Source organism: Abrus precatorius, unplaced genomic scaffold (genome assembly GCF_003935025.1).
Source record: "Abrus precatorius isolate BTA unplaced genomic scaffold, Abrus_2018 Scaffold8, whole genome shotgun sequence".
In the NCBI taxonomy this organism is placed as follows: Eukaryota; Viridiplantae; Streptophyta; class Magnoliopsida; order Fabales; family Fabaceae; genus Abrus; species Abrus precatorius.
The window spans coordinates 36,925,686-36,942,029 of NW_020874428.1; the positions used below are offsets into that span (position 1 = coordinate 36,925,686).

The window sequence follows — 16,344 nt, forward strand, 5'->3', positions numbered from 1 at the left end:
TTTTATTAAAAGAACATTTTAATTTGTATATGAAAACAAATTATAAATTAGTCTTTATTATTTTAAAATATCAAATTTTTATTTAAAGAGACAAAAATAAAATACAAATATTAAAATAAAAAATTAGTGTCAAATATAAAAATTAAATTTAATAATATTTTAACTTTAATAAATGACTGGAGCAAAATTGTAAACAACTTTTTATATACAAATGAAAATGTAAGATTTTTCCTATACAGACTAAAAATCCAATTACAAAGACTAATTTTATGATTTTTTTTTTTAGAATTTAATATTTTCAATTAAACTTTAATTTATTTATTTTACTTTAAAATGTCATTTTTTAAATTTTAGTCGTATTTAATATAACAAAATATTTATTAATAATATTTTAAAAATTCATAAATTTTATAATTAAAAATAAATAATGTATTTTATTAAAAATGAGATTTTTCTTATATAGAGAATCGTATTTCTTTTTCAATTATTACATATTTCAAAAGTTCAAGTATATTTTTTATTCTTGAAAATATGACGAATTTGTTTAATTTTTCATATAAAAATATATTAATTTTAATTTATCGTCTAAATTAAAAACACGTTTTTTAAATTATTATAAAATCTAAAAAGACGTCATAAAAAAATTATGTAAATCTGTATATCAAAGTTTATTTATTTTTTAATGCTAAAAGCGAAAGAAACTTGAGTGTTAAAATAAATCGAATGGAAATGTGACGAGCGAAGAGCTGAGTAGGGGCAGAGAGAGGAAATGGAATCGGCGGGGGAGTGGCTGGAGAAGGCGCTGGTGGAATTGTGCTCAAAGATCGAAACAGGTTTGGGGTTAGGATTGGATCAAGAAATCATTAAAGGCCTTGTTTCTTACTGCGACCTTGCTCACCCACGAGATGCTAAAGAGTACCTTGACGTAATCTCCTTTCTTTTCTTTCAGCGCGGTATCAATTTGCCTTTAATTTCGTAGCCGTGATGTGAATTTGTGAATCATTCGCCATTTTATTTTTAAGTTTATTCCGCAAGCGATGACCGTGCCAAAAGAGATAGTATGGTTTGATATCACTTATATTAGGCTTTAATTTAATTGCTCTAGGAGGACAAATTTGAAGTTTAAGGATGATTTGTTTTGAACATGTTTATAATGCATTCGTTTTATGGTGGACCTTGCTGTAGAAGTTCAGATTCTCTGTTGTATTAGTGATGAAATCTTATAAGCTCCCTGTATAATGAAAGATTTTACTCTGAGTAGGTTTATCTTTATTTTTCTTTGCAGAATATAATTGGGGAGGAAACAGGGAAAACTGTGATTGAAGAGTATTTACGACGGAGGGGTCACTCAGAATTGAGTACCAACTCAGATGTTCCAACCACCAAATTACATGCCTATGTCAAACCACCTTCTGTTGAGACATCTGCAAGTGGAAGTAAGAAATCGTCAAGAGCACCAAAAGCAGCGACGGGCCGAAGTTATCCAGCCGAACCCAACAAGAATGTGATTAGCAGTAATCAGGAAAATCAGACTCCTGCTCCAGGTAGTGAATCAAGAACATCACAGAAGGGAAACCAAGCGAATTCCAAAAAGAAGAAAGCTGGGAAAGCTGTTTCACTTGCTGAGGCTGCTAAAGGGTCTATTGTTTTCCAGCAGGGAAGACCGTGCTCTTGTCAAGCACGTCGTCACAGGCTGATCAGTAATTGCTTATCTTGTGGCAAAATAGTTTGTGAACAAGAGGGAGAGGGACCTTGCAATTTTTGTGGTGCACTTGTGTTGAGAGAGGGAAGCTCATATGCTGGTCTGGAAGAAAGTTTGCCTCCCTTGTCAGATGCCGAGGCTGCTGCTGAAGCTTATGCAAAGAGGCTTGTTGAATATGACCGGAACTCTTCAGCTCGTACAACAGTCATTGATGACCAAAGTGACTATTATGAGATTGATGGAAACAGTTGGTTGTCAAAGGAGGTATTCTATTTTGTCCACAACATAATCACATTCATGTGTGATACTGTTATGTGAGTTATGACACATTCAGCTGTTTCAATTTTGTCTTCTTTTTTAGGAAAAAGAACTGTTAAAGAAGAAACAAGAGGAGATGGAAGAAGCTGAGCGAGCCAAACGGAATAGAGTTGTTGTGACTTTTGATCTAGTTGGCCGCAAGGTTTATATTTTTAATTTTAGCCATATGGCCTTGTGACTCTTGTCTAAAGTTATTAATTGGATTTGTTGCTGATGAATTATCTTTTGAGTAGAATTGGAAACAAATTTCTCGTGTGATTATTTCCTGGAATCTACCGATGTATATCAAGTTATTATGCTTGTGATCATACTAGATCAAAATATGAATTGAAAAATGTATCGTTATTGAAGAACCCTAATCCTGATCTTGCCCCAATGCGGTGCAACACCAAGAATATAAAAAAATGTGCAGAAAGAACATGGATTCCCTAGATGTTCAAGAGATCTAGGTTTCTCCCAAGTCTCAATCACAATTCCCATTTCCAAGATGCCTCAATGTAGTTTCCCTCTTTTTATACAGCTGCTTTCTAAACAGTTAAAACCTCCCTCCTAACTAACTGCCCACTAGTATATACTGTTACAATTAAGCCTATTATGTTACATTGAGTTTTAGGCTCTCAGAAGTAGAATAAAAAAAAGACTGAAGAGTATTGACAATTTTTATGATCTCTTTAGCAAGAACCAGGATTACAAGAATCCCCAGAGCTGTCAGCTCCTGTATAGAGACTAAGTTCTTCCTAACAGTATTTACAGAAAAACAAAAGTCCCCTTATTCGAAAATCTAACTCTATTTATAGGATCTATTAACCATATTAACAACTAACTAGCAGTTGACTCTTTCTTTCCCTTCCTCCTAACATAAACCCTTCACACTTTAGGTCTCTTATTAGTATCAATCATATGTTCTTCTGCCATGGTTCCACCATTGAGTTAAGGCCCTTTTGGGTCTGGTTCCCTGTTCCCCGGTCTATTTCATTTATAATAGACTAGTTATTAGAGGTCTATCAACGTGTTCCATTGTTGATGGTTTTGTATGTTATGAGTTATGATTTTTACTGAATGGAACTCTCAAATGTGACAAGCAAAAGTCCTTTTATGGTCAATGCTATCCACTTTTCGTCTTCACCTCTTTCCATTGTTGTTGCTTGTATAGTAGTCATCATATACTTTTTTACAGCAACCCTAATATTATGCAGAGTGCCTGCTTTTCATTCATTTTTTTATTCTGATTTATATTTGCAGGTCCTTCTGAATGAAGATGAAGTTTCAGAATTACAATCTGACAACAGAATATTACGACCACCAGATGAAAGGGAAGTGAACCGTATTAAACCAAATCCAACTCTTAAGATTCAGCCGGTTTTTGTGGACCTGGGATTCAGTAGGAAGTCTGCTAAAGATAAGCAATCACATAAAGGCGTAAGCAAGGGCTTGTGCTTGGAGATTACTGGGAGGGTGCAGCATGATAGCAATGACCTGAAGAATTATATGATGGAAAACCAATTGGCAACAGCTTCAAATGAGAATTTTTGGCAAGTAACTTCAGGAAACTGATGACGGCAGCGAATGTTTACTGAACGATGATCATGAGTAGAGTGCCTTCTCCAGCTTTTCTGTTGACTAGCGCTTTTAAGACTTGAAATTAACAGTGTATTTGGTTCAATGCTCCGAATTCTTTTTCCTCAGAAAGAAGGTAAAACAAAGTTCAGAATGGTAGGCAGCGGCATTATTACTTTTTCCATGCAATATGCAGATATTATCTATCGTATTTTCTGATGTGTGCCTTGGACACGCAATAATAACTCGTGTATAGTATCTTTTTAATTGAAAGTCATCTAATTATTAAATACTATAATCTATTCCTATTTATATTTTACAAGTCATCGAAAAAAAATGAACGATGGTTAGATGTTTTCTTTCGTTTGATCTTTTAATAAAACTAAATTATTTTAATATTTAAGGTGCCTTATTGGAGATAATTCTTACGATCAATGGAGTATGAAATTGGAATCAGCATGTATTCACGGATTCAAATCTCTATCTAATGTTTAAGCAAAAATAACTCACTTAAACAAGAATAAAGAAAAAGACAAAAAAATTTACACAAAATTAGCTTAAGTAACGAATTTTGTATCTTCTCTTTTAATCTTCTCCTTTCTTTCTCTTTCATATTTAATATTTTCTCTTTAATCTACATATTTAATTTTTATTTTTTTCTCATAGTTAACTCTTTAATTTTCTCTACTCCATACTCAACCAATCTCTTATTTTTTTCATTCTCATCTCACTTTACTACTGTATTCACTTTTGCCTTTTTTCTCTATATTTAATTCATTCACTCTCCTTTCTTTTTATCACCACCTTTATGATAATCCTTCTTCCTGTTTCGCTCATTCTTAATCCCTTCTTTCCTACAATTAATTTCTATTTTTTCACATGTATAAAATTTGCTTTAAATTAAAAATATTGTCTAAGTTAATTTTACATAAAAAAAATTTAGTTATTTTTTTATTTTCAATTAAATGAGTCTATTTTTGTTTAAATAAAAATAGACTAAACGTTTAGTTCTTACCATAACGGCAAAAGATTCATGTCCATATATTCACTGATTAATTTAAATGATTTTATGGTAGTAAAGAATTTCAAATGAAGCATCATTGGTAAGTGGGCACAAATTTCTCAACTAATAATAAAAGTTGACAAGAGAATATAATGTAAAGATCAAAATTAGATAAAAATATTATTTTATTTAATTTTGAAGTATATATATATATAGATGGTTACTTTTTTTTATATATATAGAGATTATAATATATTATAATTTAAGAGAGAGAAAAGTATAAAAGATTAATAAAATTAATGTTAAAATTGATATTCAGTTTTGAAATTGAAGAATAGACACAAAACCTTACTTTTTATCCACAGAGAGATATTATTATTTATCATATTTATTATTTTCTTTTCTAAAAAAATTATATATATATATATATATATATATACATTTTAAAAAAATCAACATATAGTGTATAAAAATAATTATCCATCTACAGTTGATATACTTTCTATTATATTATTTAATGGCTTTAAAACTCTTAAGATAATCATTTATTAATTTTTTTGTTACAGTTATTATTTATTTCTTAAATACTTTTTTTAAAATATTAGCATTAAGTCTTAGAGTTCAATTTAATAATAATTTGTTATTTAAAAAATTTAATACATTCCTGTGTATTTAATATAATAGATATCTTTTATAATAATTTATTATTATTATTATTATTTTAAATTTAGTCTTCTAATCTTATCTCTTTTTTTCTCTTGACTAAATTACTTGTTGTATTTATATTTATTATTGTTGCCTCTCTCTCTCTCTTAAATACATTAACTTCATCTTATATTTATAGATTAAAATTATTAAATTTAATTAATGTTTTTAGTAATACATTTTAAAAATAAAAAAGTATATGCATGTGATAAATGTTTTAAAATATATTATAATATTTTTAATTTTTGAATATTTTTTATTTTATAAATATAATAAATTTAACTTTACTAAATTTATGAAATATTTTTATTTTAAATATAATAAAATATTTCAAATAAAAAATTATATTTTCTATTTTCTTAATCTATATCCTTTGATGTATAAAATAAGGAATTATTAATAAATATTGCCCATAATAAAAATAACAATCGCTTTAATTGTATTTATAATAAAATTTTAAACTTCCTATTATAATTTTTATGTTAAAATAGTAATTAATTAATTTTTATCAACTATGTTATAATTAATAATATTATTGTACTTTGCATTAATTATTTATATTTTCTATGAGCATTTAAAATATTTTAAAAAATCATTTATCTTTTAATAATATAATTTTATGAATGTGGAAGCATAATGACTTAGCATATTTGTATTTATAATTTTATTTTATTTCACATCATAAAAGTAAAATGATTTTTCAACACAGAGATGATATTTAATATAATAAAGGTAATATTTTTTTTTAAAGTATTTTCCTTTAAAATTCAGTACTACAATTTTGTAACCTGACTAAATTTATAAATAATAAATATTTTACAAAATTAGTGATTTATTTTTTTAATTTTTAATCTCAAATTAATAATTTTGTTACAATGTTGTTAATTTTTGTGGGAATCTTGTTAAAAATTGAATCCTTTTGATTGTTGTTGAAATTAATTCAGAATTTTCTCTAAATATGATATTAAAACTAATGTATAGAAAAAAAATTGGTCTCATTTTCTCATATAAAATGAGTGATTCAAACATGAAAATTTCATAATAAATTTCACTTTTAAATACTTATTTTTTATTTTTCTGATTATTAAAATGGATCGATGTGTTTTTTAAGACGCTGAAATTCAACTAAAACATTTTAATATAATTTTATTGAATAAAATCAGAGGTCAAAAGATGTTATTTTCAAGAGCCGTTTTCATTTCAGTTATAAAATTTGTATATTTCCACAGTCATTGCTACACGACTTTGTTCTAAAACTGCTATAAAGATAACTTGATTCCGAAACTGCAGTTCCCAAAAATATTTATGGTGAAATTACAATAAAAATATTAACTTTTGGAAGAAAAAAATTAATATACTAAATCACTTTTTTTTAAAAATTATATATGATAAACTTTTATTAAAAATATATAATTTGGTATATTGATAATATTATAATTTATAATAAATTTTTAATATAATTAATTAAATATATTGATAATATTAAATGCTAATGTATTTAATGTATTGAAATTATTAAATGTTATAATAGAAATATTTATAATTATAATAAATTTTCTTACCAGAAGATAAGTGATATCGAGAAAATGACAAAAACACCCCTGAATGAACCCTTGTCTCGTGATAGGCTATATGTACGTGTCTCGGCAACGAGGAGTTTGGAACATAAACCCCCAAAACCCTAACCGTATTGTTCTCTCTATCCCACACTCCTCACTTTGCCTCCTCTGCAACAAACGCCCACTTCGGAGGTGTTAGGAAGAAGATGGGAGGCGACAGGTCAAAGAAGTTGAAAATCACTGAGAATTTGGAGGATGCTATTGACGGAGAACTCGTCCTCTCCATCGAGAAGTTGCAAGAGACCCAAGACGAACTAGAAAAGGTTTCCTCATTTCCAATTCCCCTTTCATTCTATGCTAAATCCTAATTCTTCCATTTAATTCAATGTTTTATGTTTTCATCCTCCGTGCTCATGCAATTTATTGATTCTCCGGATTAAGTGAACCTAATAAATTATTATTATAATCGTGCTTTATGAATTGTGGCTTTATGGACGATGTTTATCCTATTCACGATGGATTTGAACTTCGTTGTAGATCAATGAGGAGGCAAGTGATAAGGTCCTCGAAATAGAGCAGAAGTACAATGAGATTAGGAAGCCTGTTTATGATAAGCGGAATGAGATTATCAAATCTATTCCTGATTTCTGGTTGACTGCTGTGAGTTTTTTATGTTTCTGTTAATTTGATTGTGGGAGTTTTGTTATTAGGATGGTTTGAAATGCTTTGTTTAATTGGTCTTTGTTATCCTTTTGTAGTTTTTGAGTCATCCTGCCCTTAGTGAACTTCTGAACGAGGAGGATCAAAAGGTTTTGCCTTTTTCCTTGTACTCACCAAAGTTGTATTATGTTTATTATGTTATCATGTTACTGTCGGTTTCATTTGTTGAGGAACTTTAGTTTGTTGTCGACACCCTTTATTTGATAGATATTTAAGTATTTGGGCTCTCTTGAGGTTGAAGACAATAAAGATGTCAAATCAGGCTATGCAATCACCTTTGTAAGTTGCCCCCTTTCATCTCTTTCTCATTCTGCCTCCCCGAAAATAAAGATCCCATTTTCTTCTATTCGTTGAAGAATAACCAGATGTTAATTTTCTACTGCCAAAAAATGACCAGTTTTTAATTATTTCTTTTTCAGAATTTCAGTCCCAATCCCTATTTTGAGGATACAAAGCTTACAAAGACTTTTACCTTCCTTGAAGAAGGAACAACAAAGATAACTGCTACCCCCATAAAATGGAAAGAGGGCAAGGTAGGGTTATGAGTTCACCTTTTCTCCCCTATCAGCATCTATAGTTTTTGTTTTACTTTGTTAAACTTTGAAACATAATGCTTAAATGTGCAGGGAATACCCAATGGAGTCAATCATGACAAGAAAGGGAACAAGCGGGTTCCTTTTGATGTCAGGTTGGTGCCTTCCTTTTTTTTTCTTTTTTTTTGTACAGGAATGTTGTAAACAAAGAAAGCCACATGCATGCGGAGTTGCATACATATTAGTTTTGTGTAAGAGGTCATTTGATATTCTTCAGTGTGGTTTTTCTTTAAGTAAAGGAAAAGTTTGTTGCATATTATTCGCTGCCAACCAATCACATTATTCATGTCAAATGCTTCCACTAGACATGTGTACTTCTGATTCTTTCGCTGGGTCGGAATGGATAATCAATTATTTCCTTCTGATTCTTTAATCTTGTTCTTGAAAATATATATTCTTCTAGTTTCTATGTCTAGGAAACTACTGCAGGATCATATATTTTATTACTGTCTATAGTCTAATTTTTTTTTTGTTGTCTTCTTTGTTCTATTTTTCTCTCTTTCCGATTAATAAAACTCCAAAGACATTATTGTTGTTCTTCTTAAGCATGCTCAACTAATTTTGTTTTCTTCAAGAATCATACCATTAAGATCTCCTCAACAATTTCAGCTGTAAATATTTGGATGATAAATTAAACCTTCCATGAATTTCTGTCAATTAATTGAGGAACAAAATCAAAAGAAATATCCAGGAGAGTATTATTACTTTAGTATACTTGATTGAAGGTTAGGATCAGGGACACTCTTGATGTTTAAAATATACCGGTAACAACTTTCAATTTGCTTCTCTCTGTCATAGCATATTTTTCTATACTTGAGTACTGTCTGAAATATTATTTGATAAATTAGAATGTGGAAAGTATTGACCTGTCAAGAGTTGATAGAAAAAAATGACTTCAATTTTCTCAGTCAGAAGTTTCAAGTCTCCAGTCTTGTTTTGAAATCTTATCTTAACTAGGATGAAAGTATGCAAATCTGCCCATTTCCTATGAATATTTTTACTGGCTGTGCATTACTCTACCGAAACCTTTGCATGCATTCTCAATATCTAATCACATGATTGGAGTAATTTTAAGCAGGACATAGAATTTAGTAGGCAAAGCAGATATGGCAGCTTTTAATAAATTTTCTTTATTGTCTGTGGATGGAAGCTTTTCTTGTTCTTAATTGTTATTTAATATATTTGTGCGAAATATTGTCAAAGCTCCTTCTGTACATACTTCATGGAACTAATGGTTAATATTTATAATTTCTTTTGCGGATGAATGCAGTTTCTTTACTTGGTTTAGTGATTGTGAGCAGAAAGATGATATGGATGACATTCATGATGAGGTATGCCTTTTCCTGATCTTGTGAAATTCGTTCCAGATATGTGCATCCTCTGCCTTAGATTTTTACTTTCTCTACTTAGGAGTCATTTTTTTTTCCGGTTTATTCTTTTTCCTTCATCACATTAATCTTGGAGCAATATTGCATTCTAAATTGCAGGTTGCAGAATTAATCAAGGATGATTTATGGCCAAACCCGCTCACTTATTTCAGCAATGTTAGTTAACTTTCACTTTTATCTTCTCTGTGATCAATACCTATCATGCTTTCAGATTGTGCATCATTATTCATTTTACTTCCAAATTCTACTTCCATTCTTCCATTGTATTTCTAATGGTAGTTAATTTTAAGGGAGCAGGAGCCTGATGAAGAGGATGTTGATGATGAAGCTGATGATGAGGTAATTGAAGTTCCATTTTTCTTACAAAAAGCATGGTTAATTGTCAAATGCTTTTGAAGTATTGCTTTTAATAATTTTATGGAACTTGATGATTGCTGGATCCATCCAAAATCCAGTCAACAGATACTCAAATTTTATATTCAATTATAGGGGGCATAGTTTAATGCAGCATGTGTCATTTTTTAGCATGTACAAGTCATTTTTGAGACATCACATAATGCTAAAAGTTTTTGTCAGTTCATATTCATGATCCAAAAACATAAAAAATGTGAACACATCTTAAAATGTTTGATACCAATATAAAAGGGACGAGTTATCCCACTGATTGCTATTTTTCTTAAGAATAGCATTCTTAAATGATCTAAGTCACTCATGCAGACTTGTATTTTAAATTAATGACATTGCAACTTCTGTAACAGTGGATACAAATATTAAATTGTAATTCTCATTGGCAGGGAAAGGATGAGGATGACTCTGATGATGACCAAGAGGAGGATGAGAACGATGATGAAAGCGAGGGCGAGGATGACGATGACAACTGAAAAAGTGCATTATGATGTTTCCTTTTTTCTTCTTTTTTTCTCTCTCTGGTTTTGTGTAAGTAGGCTTTTGGGCATATAGTGACCATGGCCATTTTTTTGAGATGTTGACTCATGTCAGCTGCTGGAGCTATCAAAGGCAATTAGTGGTTCTCTGACCTTAATCTATAAATTACCCTGTGAAGTCGTTTCCGCTGGTTTCATCCCTGGTGCACTTTTCGTGATACTAATAGTATATTAGCTCTCTTGGATCTTTGTTGTGAAACTACAGTAAATTTACAATATTTATTGTATAGCTGTTTGGATTTCTTACCATAAGGATTGCCATTCAAGGCTTTTTACTGATGTTCCCCGCCATTACAATGCTATCCCATCTATTTCCTCCAACCTGATGATGACTATTGTTGGAATGATTCTTCCTTCCCTTTTCTATTTAGTAGTAATGAATACTAGAACAATTAATCTCTGCATGCATAACTTTTGTGTCACAACTAAGGACATAAACTGCATGTCATACCTTGGAAACTTTTCTGTCACTTCATTTGAATTTGTTCCCTTAGAAGCTTTCCTGCAAACTTAAATCCAGTCATACCTGCAGCCGTGGTTAACTTTTTTCATGCAAATAGCTCTATTAACATGTTGTAATTGTGACATACCTATTCTGTTCAGGTTGCTCTCCTGAATGGGCTTTGTGCTGCCGGTATTGAGAGAAAAAACTCCGCTATAATACATCATATCTTATTGAACATATATTGCCTCACCAACACTTTTTTTTTTTTTTTTTAACTCGTATGTCCTAGTTACTCAACGTGGATTCAAAAAATGAGAGCTCACAAAATGAATATTAAGTTTCACTGCATAGCATCATTGCCAGGTAAGGTATTATTTACTGTAGCCAACGGGCATTTGAATGTACAATTAACTTCCATATTGGTTGATGGAATTCAAACATACCTTGACCAAGCTAGAAATTCTAGGGTATTATTTACAATGTCGTTCGCGGCACTGCAAACTTCAGAATGTGTGCATTGCTCAAAAGATATTGAAGCGCTTGTCTACCGATTTCAGTTCGGTTTGATTCTTTTTTATTGCTTGTCTTTAAAATAACTCCAAGGACCAAATAGAGAAAACAAAAGGTTTAACTGGAACAAGACCACTTGATTGGGCCAAACCATACGATGACTGAGTCTCCTATCTTGGGCCAAACGTGCAAACGTGCAACATCATTTTAATTCTGAACCCGAAGTTGTACTTGACAGCACAGGTATCTGATGACGTAAATGCTGTGCGTGCTGTTGCATCAGTTTCGGTGGAGTTTTCCCACAAGCACTATTGATGCTACTAGCCTACGACAACCTCAGAAGATCACACGTAAGTGGCCCCGAGATATTAGCAATGTACTTGCTAACGAAATCCTCTACATGGCTGAGTAGAGTGAAGTCACCAGCTGAATTGTACTATACATATAATCAAAGGATTTGTAACCTTTTTGGTTGGTCGGTGCTTTAGGAGTATGTTTGCTATTCATGCAATGGCCAATGGAACAAGTCAATAGTATATTCATTCTTGAGTGTGTTAGATCGGATAACTAGGAAACTTGCCTCTAGTAAAAATTGCTTCTCTTGGATTGGAGATCATCATCCTAAAGACACGTCGAAGCAAGTTGAGACATAATTGAAAGGATCGGAACACACAAGACCCACGTGTTTTATGCGCGGATAGTATGGACCAAGTCTGCGGACATCAAATCACCGTGGTGGAGTTTTCTCAGTGGCATTTACGAATTGACCATGATGTTTATGCAAGTTTAAAAGTATTTAATGCGTTAAACTTCAAGTCAGCATCAGTGTTCCCAAGTTGGCTGCTACTCACCAATTAATTTCCTTCCTTTTTTTCCTAATTGAGTAATATTCCATTTGATAGTTAAGCTTTTTCCATCTTTGTTTTCACAGAAAAAAATTTCTAAACAACAAATTTTAATTAGTATAATATGAAATATTCAGATAGATAAAGAAAATAAATATGCACCGTCATTAAATTTTATATTGACGTTTACTTTTAAAAAAATATTATAGAAGATGTAATCGTATTTGAGATATGGTGAAATACTAAATGTTGGCACATCATAAATTAAACTCAATCTTAAAATCTAAATCTCTACAATTAAACTCAATCTTCTATAGGATACTGATATTCGCTGATACATTAACACTGTTAAATTTTTTTTATTTCATTTAACAAAAGTCTGAGATAATAATGAAAGTTTATGGGTTAAATATTTATTGATGTAAAATATTTAATGTTTATCATTTTTTTTCTTTTTAGAAAACACTTTATCGGCATCAAGGGGATTGCTTCAAAGCTATTCATATATTTTAGAAGAATATCATATCTTAAGTTATTTGACAAATTGTTCACTTATATGCCATTGATTTAATGTAGATATTATAACTTGCAACAACTCTTCATAATATCTTTTGCGCTAGAGATATATCTCTTTTGGAGCTGCAAAGTCAAATTTGATTGAAATTGTCGCAATACATTCATCCGAATAAATGTGAGTGGAGATAAAACTTTACCTGCAGAAATTTAATTGCGTAAATAAAAATTACAACGTATTAGGATCACATGTCAGACTATAATTTATCAAAGATTTAAAAATATAAAATATACTTTGATGATATTTCAAACAATAGAAAATCTCTTAAAATAAAATCTTAGCTAAGACAAGAAAAGCCAGTTCAGCAAGGAAAACGAGCTGTGGCTAATATTCATTCACTCGTTTAATATCTAAAGGACCAGCCTACAAGGTTTCTTGCATGTGTTGGAGTTCAGATCCAAAATTGATACACATACCCATGACCGATCTTTCAACCATTGTTGTCCAAAAAAGGGGAAATTTTGAATGACGTATTTTAATTTTGGTGCTTGAGGATTTTATAGAAACTGGGGCAGCTTTTTCAGATGGCACAAACAAAATTGTAACAGAGGGGGATAGGGTAAGGAAGTGCATTTAATTTGTGTGGCAGAGTGTGGCACACGAGAGGGCATGGCATCTTTCATGTACTGCAAATTATTTTTGGAGACAGCAAAGTTACCAGCCCAGAATGCCAAAACAGACATATTTTATATATTTTCGTTTTAAAAAATTATTAAAAAAAAAAACACTGTGCTGAATGGCCTATGCTGTGTGCTGAAAATTATTCTGGAACATGAACAGTAAAAGGTCAATTCATAATTCATCTTTTGGAGAATAAAGTGACAAGCCGGGGAAATCAAATCCTATCTTTGTGCACTAGAAAAGCGGCACGTAGAAAAGCTCGGATTTTTATGAATCTTTTTTCACTCGGTGGAATAAATTTGATACTATGTTACCTTTCCTATTTTACCAAGTCTGTCTCTTGCTTTACTTATTGTTATCATGTTAATTTGACATGGGATTTTTATATTCTTCTGTGTTCTTACATACGGTACCATCATTACATTTTTTCACATAAAAGTCTGTGTTCTTAACGTTTGGATTATCTCGTAATGAAAATATTCAAAATCAATTTTAGGTTATTCTTTGGGGAGATCACGGTGGAACTTATGTTGCCCTATTTTGTGTTGGAGGAATGGGTATCATTCTTTTTCTCATGGCCTTGTCTAGTAAGGAGGATTCAAGAGTGTGACAGAATGGTTTGATTTTTTGAGGACGGGTCACAGACGGTGCCCTTCGCGCCTATTCCATGCCATTGCCCTAAATTGACTTATCATGTTATCATTGGAAGTAAGCTCTGATTACAGCTAAGGTATGCTTGAGAATGAAGTTTTCTTTAAAATATATATAGTATGTATAAAATAATTAAAAGATTAGAATATTAAGTTTATACAAATTTGCAGTTTTTTATTTTAAAAAATATATTAGAAATATTTATTAAAACGGAACAGTTGTTTATTTTTTCAAAAAATCACTCCGTTACATTTAGTATAAGATTGTTTTTAATCTCAAAACTCAGAGTAAAAAAATCTCATGAAAAAACAAGAAAGAGTTATAATGTATCATGTGTTTTTTAATTGAATATTTTTTATTTAAGTAATTTTTAATAATTATAATTTGTATAAAAGTTGGCAAACTATTCATATTAAATTATTTCTTTCAGTTGTGGGGATGCATATATTAGTTGTGATCAAATGACGTTTGAACCAAGGTGATTTTTAGAGCATGTATAATTTTGTATGGGAAATGATTATGTTAGCTCTTTTGATAAAGGCCTTTTAATACACAAATTGAAATCTTAAACATTATTTAAAGAGAATTGAATATGTACAACCAGAATCAATGACTTATTGATCCACAGGAAAGTGGCTTAATAGTTAAAGGTTTGTACTATTTTTTTTTTCTCACTTTGATGCATGACTAGTTTCAATTTTTTTAAGCAATATACTAAAAGGAATTGGTTAATCAATTCTTATATATTGTGCAACAAGTTAGTGTAAGAGAGTGTCCAGGAAAAAGTATAACTAGAGAATGTCCTTACCAATTACCATGCAATAAGAAGAAATAAAAGTAACTATCATTATGATCAAGATTAGCGGTTTGGTTTCAGAAGTCATTTACTTTTTGCTGTTTAACCTCATGAAATAAATAAACCTAGCTACATGCATAAACTAAAACTTGATACAGAACGTTCACTAGTAATCGTATGTATTATCTTATGCAGATTTAAAGTAGTTTGACGATTTCGTAGGTTTGTTATTTTCTAGTTAGCCTAGTTGATTATGCTGAGTGAAAGGGGTATATAGATATTTATAAAGAGAAGTATTCACTAATTCATTGAGCAAGTCACTGCAATTAAGTTTAATTATCATATTTATCTAAAACTTTAAAGTAATAAATGGTGAGATATTACTCCTTATATACTTAGTTACCTTGTCTAACATTAAATAATGTGAAATTTCTTTTACTTAATTTCTTGACTCATCAACTTATAATGTCTTTAATGAGTATTGTCCATAAATTTGATATTAAAATGATTTAATTTTATAAAATCATTTTTTGTTAAAATTAAATTTAAAAGAAAATAATTTTGATAAAAGCAATGTTACTTAGATATTTTAATTAAAAAAATATTTTGACATTTAATTGTCAATCAAGATGTATGTCTCGTTAAAAATATTGCAACATTAAATTATGAGCGCATCTTTTTGAATCACATGCAATTAGATTTTTTTCCCATCACAAAATTAAAGTTGCTTTTGTCAAAACCATGGTTTTGGATGCAAACTTGATTCTGAGAATTATTTCGTCAAACATGCTAAGCTTCTTTATAAGTGATTCCAAATTATCCACAGCATTTCTAAACCCAACATTAGAGAACTTCTCTATGTATAGCCTTCATGATGTGTTATGTGAAACGCAACTTTTACTGTGCTTTCATCTGTCATTACTCACAATATATGAAGTTTTATTCTTTTTTGGCATGAATTCATGCAACTCGCTCCATTGTAATTTTTTTTCTTGTTCTTTTTTCCTTTCTTATTTTTCTTCATTCTCTTTCTTGCTTGGTTTTTTAAATTAATATAAATTTTCACCATTCCTGATCCTTGGCTTGCGTCCACCGAAACATGCTTCTCTCGTAAGTCACAAGGTAATTTCTCCTTCTTTTTCACACTAATTTACAAATTTTCTATTATTTTGACTAAAACCACTCAATCTTTCCCGTCATTTTGTCTTCAAATCTTTTACGCTTCATAAAAATATAATCTGCAATTTTCAGAGTTCAACATTCAATTCTGAATCAAGATGAAGATTTGTTATTGTTGTAAATGATTTTTTCAATTGGTTCATCCTTTGCCCATAGGTGTATTGGATGGTCGTTATCCTTTTTTCTGATTTGCACTTAGCATCTATCTGGAACTGTGACTTTCCCCTTTGTGGT

General features: G+C 30.5%; 2 protein-coding genes across 3 annotated transcripts; both read left to right on the forward strand.

Moving 5' to 3' along the window:
• Positions 1 to 691: 691 nt before the first annotated feature.
• LOC113847181 (activating signal cointegrator 1) lies at positions 692 to 3,868 on the forward strand. The gene is made up of 4 exons (XM_027476105.1): positions 692 to 925; positions 1,286 to 1,966; positions 2,064 to 2,162; positions 3,263 to 3,868. The coding sequence occupies exons 1-4, from the start codon at positions 770 to 772 to the stop codon at positions 3,572 to 3,574; spliced, it is 1,248 nt and encodes a 415-aa protein (XP_027331906.1). The 5' UTR covers positions 692 to 769; the 3' UTR covers positions 3,575 to 3,868.
• Positions 3,869 to 6,945: 3,077 nt separating this feature from the next.
• LOC113846368 (NAP1-related protein 2-like) lies at positions 6,946 to 10,860 on the forward strand. Of its 2 annotated transcripts, none has more exons than XM_027474538.1 (10): positions 6,946 to 7,167; positions 7,382 to 7,504; positions 7,603 to 7,653; positions 7,772 to 7,843; positions 7,984 to 8,097; positions 8,191 to 8,252; positions 9,428 to 9,488; positions 9,645 to 9,701; positions 9,843 to 9,884; positions 10,340 to 10,853. In XM_027474538.1, the coding sequence occupies exons 1-10, from the start codon at positions 7,051 to 7,053 to the stop codon at positions 10,424 to 10,426; spliced, it is 786 nt and encodes a 261-aa protein (XP_027330339.1). In that variant the 5' UTR covers positions 6,946 to 7,050; the 3' UTR covers positions 10,427 to 10,853. The 2 variants fall into 2 exon arrangements, with proteins under 2 accessions (XP_027330339.1, XP_027330340.1); XM_027474539.1 differs by having other exon boundaries at positions 6,958 to 7,167; positions 9,645 to 9,673; positions 9,858 to 9,884; positions 10,352 to 10,860.
• Positions 10,861 to 16,344: the final 5,484 nt, after the last annotated feature.

Coding starts and splice junctions, on each gene's coding strand:
- LOC113847181 (XM_027476105.1), top strand. CDS start 770: ATGGAATCGGCGGGGGAGTGGCTGGAGAAGGCGCTGGTGGAATTGTGC. Junction 926..1,285: donor ATGCTAAAGAGTACCTTGAC/GTAATCTCCTTT, acceptor TTTTCTTTGCAG/AATATAATTGGGGAGGAAAC. Junction 2,163..3,262: donor TTGATCTAGTTGGCCGCAAG/GTTTATATTTTT, acceptor TTATATTTGCAG/GTCCTTCTGAATGAAGATGA.
- LOC113846368 (XM_027474539.1), top strand. CDS start 7,051: ATGGGAGGCGACAGGTCAAAGAAGTTGAAAATCACTGAGAATTTGGAG. Junction 9,674..9,857: donor TTAATCAAGGATGATTTATG/GCCAAACCCGCT, acceptor CCTGATGAAGAG/GATGTTGATGATGAAGCTGA. Junction 9,885..10,351: donor ATGATGAAGCTGATGATGAG/GTAATTGAAGTT, acceptor GGAAAGGATGAG/GATGACTCTGATGATGACCA.